The sequence below is a fragment of the Trichechus manatus genome, unplaced genomic scaffold (assembly GCF_000243295.1).
Source record: "Trichechus manatus latirostris isolate Lorelei unplaced genomic scaffold, TriManLat1.0 scaffold00229, whole genome shotgun sequence".
Lineage (NCBI taxonomy): Eukaryota > Metazoa > Chordata > Mammalia > Sirenia > Trichechidae > Trichechus > Trichechus manatus.
In genome coordinates, this window is record NW_004444165.1 from 322,968 (window position 1) to 328,455 (window position 5,488).

Consider the following 5,488-nt stretch of genomic DNA (forward strand, 5'->3'; position numbering starts at 1 on the left):
CTGCGTCAATTGAGATGATCATGTGATTCTTTTCTTTCCTTTTATTTATGTGGTGGAGTACGTTGATTGATTTTCTAATGTTGAACCATCCTTGCATAGCTGGTATGAATCCTACTTGGTCATGGTGTATTATTTTTGTGATACGTTGCTGAATTCTATTGGCTAGAATTTTGTTGAGAATTTTTGCATCTATATTCATGAGAGATACTGGTCTGTAATTTTCTTTTTTTGTGGCTTCTTTGCCTGGTTTTGGTATCAGCGTTATGCTGGCTTCGGACCTCTACGTTTTTGGAGGAGTCCCTGGGTAGTGCAAAAAGTTAATGTGCTTTGTTGCTAGTCGAAAGGCTGGAGGATTGAGTCCATCCAGAGGTACCTCAGAAGAAAGGCCTGGCAATCTTCTGAAAAATCAGCTATTGAAAACCCTATGGAACACAGTTGTACTCTGACACATGTGGGTTGCCACGAGTTGAAATCAACTCGACAGCAACTCATTACTGGTTATTTTTTGGAAGCAGCAATATGCTGCTTAAAAAAAAAATTCCAGCCTTACTTGCAGATAGGGGTAGCCAGTAAGGTAAGTAACAGTCATTAGGTGGGGCTTCTGGGTAAGCTCTTTAAAGAGGGCTCATTTAGTAGGAAGGGCTATTCTTTAGCCCTCTTCTTTTCTGCTTCCTACAACTGAGAATATGGATATGATGGTAAACTAAGGCGACCATGTGGAGATACTGAGGATGAAAACCAGGCATTAAAGGTAGCTAAGCACGAAAAAATGGAAGATGCCTAGATCTTTCACAATCATATAAGTCCCATAACAGCCCTGGAATGCTTCCTCTGGTCTGGTTTAGATGACAGAAAAATAAGCTTTTATCTTATTCAAGCCACTGTCATGTAGCAGAATCTAACTCTAACTTCTGTATTGAATGTACTAACTTATTTTTTCAATAAACACAAGTATTTAAAAATACAGTTATTAAAATATGTTAACATACATATCACTTAAAATCATCTTGTTAACTACTACTAAGCATACCATACTTCTGGGGAAAATTGTCTAAGAGCTATATTATTTACAGACTCTATAAAGATGACCCTCTTTCCCTCTGGTTGTGTTCCTCCTGTGAAGAGAGAACCAAAAAGAAAATACAACCTGAAGGTACACTTGGTAAATTTATGAAGATCTTTTGAGGAAAAAAGGCATTTGAAAAGAACTTCGCAGTCTAAATAACCAAGACTTGTCTGTATACATCCATGAAACAAACTACAACTTATGGCTGACTGATACTACTTCAAGGTAATATAAGGTTAACAGGATTTCATATGATTATATGTGGTTATAACGGCAAACAAAATAATACTGCATATCAACTTTCTCTAGTAGCAGAAAACACATAAAGCATCTAACAAAGACACTTACATTTGAAGGTTTAAGTTTGTTAATGATTGTTGTTTTGCCACTATTGTCCAGCCCAAGGCACAACACATGAACCTCTTTCTTCTTCAGGCCAAGCAAGCATGACAGTTTGTCTAGCAATCCCATAATGTGATTCAAATATTTATAAACCAGCTGCAAGAAAAAAGTAAGATATTACTACCCAGAGGCACTTTAAGTATGGAAAAAATGAGCATGTGTATCAAAAATTTTAATAATTTAAAGACACATAAAATATTATGAAAACCATGCAATGAAAATTTATACTTAGTAAAGACAGTATAAGCTGATTACTGGAAAGGAGCTTTAACTGAAATGCAGATTGGCAGCTTATAACCTCTGGCAGCACAGAATAATGCCCTTGGAATAAGTGTACATTTTTCATTGCAATTTATATTATTTTAGAAGAAACTGTGGTCAGACTCCGTATCATGTGAAGTCTGTTTGTGAGACTTAAGAATATCTGAGTTAGGCTCTAGCCTTTTTGGAAAATCTGGAATGATATTCAGGCAATCGAGTTCATAGAAAATCGGATGATGAAGCTTAGAAAGTAGCAAGCAGAATAGAAAAACTGGCATTTTGGCTTTATCATTTGAGCCACTGGCAAACTCTTTACCTGAAGCGAGCTATGTTCTTATATTTTGCGATAATATGAAGGAATAAATTTACTGTTTTTGTATGTTTGCTTGTTTACATCCAATCTGGGTTGGATTTTTTATCAACAGAAACAAAGATCCTAACTGATACATTTATTCTTATTGTCCCTTAGGCTTTACATACATCCGTGCAAGTCACCAAAAATCCATTTGGGAAGGTTATACATAAATACACACACACACACACACACACACACACACAATTTTATTGAATCATACTAAATACCTGTTTTCTTAACTATAACTTACCTAAAACATCCTATTAACTGTTATTTAAAAAGAATTTTGATTACCTGTCATACTAGCAAACAATGAGTGAATGCTGACATTCAATTTTAATCCAGTTTTCTCAAGTATTGTAAAGTTTCTTTGTTAACTTGTCCCTGAAGTGTTCATCTGTATGTTTATCAACACTTCCTTAGGGAAAAATAAAATCCAGCACATACTGTTAAAAATTCCATCAGCAATTCAAAGATAGAAGTATTCTGAACTCAAACAAGATTGCTGCTGACATATTGCTTACTATGTAGCGGTTTTATGGCTATTCAAATCCTTCTAAGACACTGTTACATCTAGACTTCAGATCACCAAAGCAAACATTTCAAAGAAGCTCCCTTTGGGCCCATCACCCCAAAAAACTTTACTATGTGGTGGGAAAGAGAAATCCCTTTGCCAGCCCCCAACGACTGCAGGGACTGCTAGAGCACTAACCTCAATACACCAGTGTTCCAAATATTTTCCACTACTCTCTAAATGATCATTTTCAAAGTTCTTTAAATTGCTTCCATCCAACTGATTTACTCTGTATCTCCATCCAAGGTTCAGTAAGTCTGTCATCTTACAGCTTCTTTGGTATTTTTATTCCATTCCATCCCAGGCAAGGCCATCCCCTTCAAGGACGTGAAGCTGCAGCAACTTCTAAGAGGCTTCCAAAACAACTACATCTGAAAGCAGGTTGCACAGTCGACATTTTGCTTAGGCCTCTTGGGAGACCACCATGGGCAGAAATTCAAAGCTGAATTTCAAGATGTTCAAAAGAGAAAGTGCAGGACTTTACCCTAGGATAACAGCCTAGTTGTCTTACCCAGAATCAACTTGACAGCAGTGGGTTTTTGTCTTACCCAAGGGATGGGTCTGACCTCAGGTACTTCCATTTGTGCCACTTAATCAACTCTCCACCTGATGGAGATTCAAATCTCACCCAATTCCTTTAAATCCTTTAAATCTCAGTTTAAGGATCAGCATTTACAGATTCTTTTAAACTAACCTTATGATATCATGAAACAATTCACACAGACCACTTTAACTCAAAATTATTACTCCTTTCGTTATTTACTGTACAAAACATACTAATATAAATGTTTTTGACTTCCATTTTCCATACAATTTTGCATAGATTTTTTTTTTTAAATATGATCATTTCTCACATCTTCCCCCTCTGGGCATCTACCATAAGCATATACTGTCAGACACCTGAGGTTTTAATATTTTTTCATAGTACTTCATATTGTGCCTTTCATTCCCATTTCCATGGTTGTCAAACACCTGATGCTTATTACTGAAATATTTTGGGACATATAAAAGAGAAATTGTTCTAAAAGATGTAATTATATTTAGTAAAGTTGTCTACAAGCAACTATATATAGTCTTATGTTTCTGTTTCTTAGTAATTATAATTTTCCTTCTATTTTATTTTCTGCATGCATGAATAAAGGAAAGATAACAATTCAAGCCATCCAACATTTATTTACCATGTCTTAAGTGCACAGTGGCAGATACAACTGAAGTCTGTGGCTACCTATTCTTACAGCCATGATTCTGGACTCTGACTGCACACTGGAATCAACTGTTGAATCAGAATTTCTGAGGATGGGATCAGGGCATCTGTACTGTAAAAAACTACACAAGTGTTTCCGATGTTCGGTCCTGTTGAGAACCACTGACTTTCAGAATAAAGTCCAAACTTCCATGCATAACTATGTGGCTCCAAGCTACCTTTCCAGTTTCATATCTTACTGTTGCCCTCTCTTCGCACACCAGTGAATCAAAATCTCTTGATAGTTCCCCAGGAACTGCTTCATAAAGGATTACATGTTGCCAGAAAGTCCGGAAGAATTAGGATGTTATCCACAGCTATTGGGTGGGAAGGTAAGTTGCAGACAGAGAACTAGTGGTCATGCAGAAAAAACACCATGAATGGTACTTTGCAAACTTTTAAAATGAATGTTGAGTTGACTGTTAAGTGCATTATTGCACATCCTTACTACACCGAATAAACATTTTTATTCGGCTTTCAGTTTGTGATGATGACATTTTAATTACATTTTCCACACATCTAATAAAAACTCCCAAGTTGGACAGTATTAAAAACAAACAAAAATCCACGCAATCCAGTGTGATAAATTGTCTAGAGTCCTGTGTGTTTACCGCTTAAATCCACTTCTCCTTTTCCATCTCGCACACATTACAAACGCACGCGGAGTGAAAAACGTGGGAAAGAGCAAAGGGCAATTCTAAAACTGGCGGAGACAATCACTACAAAGAACTGGAGGTGGAGGGGGGGACCTACTCTCTGAAGTTAGGCCAGCGGGCCCAGGAGCAGGTGAGGAACAGGAATGGACGCACTCACCTGTATCCGTCTCTGTGATGGGAATCTTGCCCGTGTGGTCCCTCAGCCTTTCTCCCTATGTCCCCATAGGAAGGACCCCTCGTCCAGAGAGGAGCTGCCTCTAGTAGTTCGGTGAACTAGCAGCCTTCGCCTCTGACGGAGCATCGGTGGCTGGGACAAGCGCCCGGGCGATCGGCGTTCCCTAGGCAACCCAAGCTTCTTCCGGTCCCGAAGCTCCGCCTCTTCGCGAGTCTTAAGAGAGGTCAGGCTCCCTGCTCTAGCGTCTGGGATTGAAGAGCTCCCAAAGGAGGCCAGAGGCGTGTCGAGGAACTATATTAAAGGAGACAGTCTGGTTACGGGTGGCGGAGCGAACTGCCTCAATCCTAAGAGCGGGCGTGCAGTTCCCGATAAAGGATGGGAGTGGTAGGCGCGCGCATAGCCTGCTGGGAAGTGTTTGGGGCTTGCGTGTGTAACGCCGTGCTGTAGGCAAGCGGCTGGGGTTTCTCTTCGCGTTGTTTTGTCCCATCCTCTCGGGAAGCTCAGCCCCCAGAGTTCCGGGAGCGTTGAGGGATCTTTGCTTTGTTGCTGGCACGAGCACAGCGTGATGGCAGCAACTGCAGGACATGACTTTGCCCACTAGGGCAAAAATGTGGGTTCAGTTGATGCTCTGCTCGTCACACGGCTTCTCCTTTGGGCTCTGCGAGGCTTCTGACTGTGGAGTCCTGTAAAAGTAAAGCTATTAAAGTAGATAGGGAGAAGACATAAATTGGTGTGGAAAGTCAAAGGCATTACTTA

General features: G+C 39.6%; 1 protein-coding gene across 1 annotated transcript in view; it reads right to left on the reverse strand.

The window, feature by feature from the left end:
- ARL6 (ADP ribosylation factor like GTPase 6) overlaps positions 1-4,827 on the reverse strand; it is a 33,791-nt gene extending 28,964 nt beyond the window's left edge. The window contains exons 1-2 of the mRNA XM_004389014.3: positions 4,715-4,827; positions 1,415-1,564 (exon numbers count right to left, since the gene is read on the reverse strand). Coding sequence (XP_004389071.1) covers positions 1,415-1,537 — 123 coding nt within the window. The 5' untranslated portion in view covers positions 1,538-1,564; positions 4,715-4,827. The remainder of the gene's footprint in view (positions 1-1,414; positions 1,565-4,714) is intronic.
- Positions 4,828-5,488: the final 661 nt, after the last annotated feature.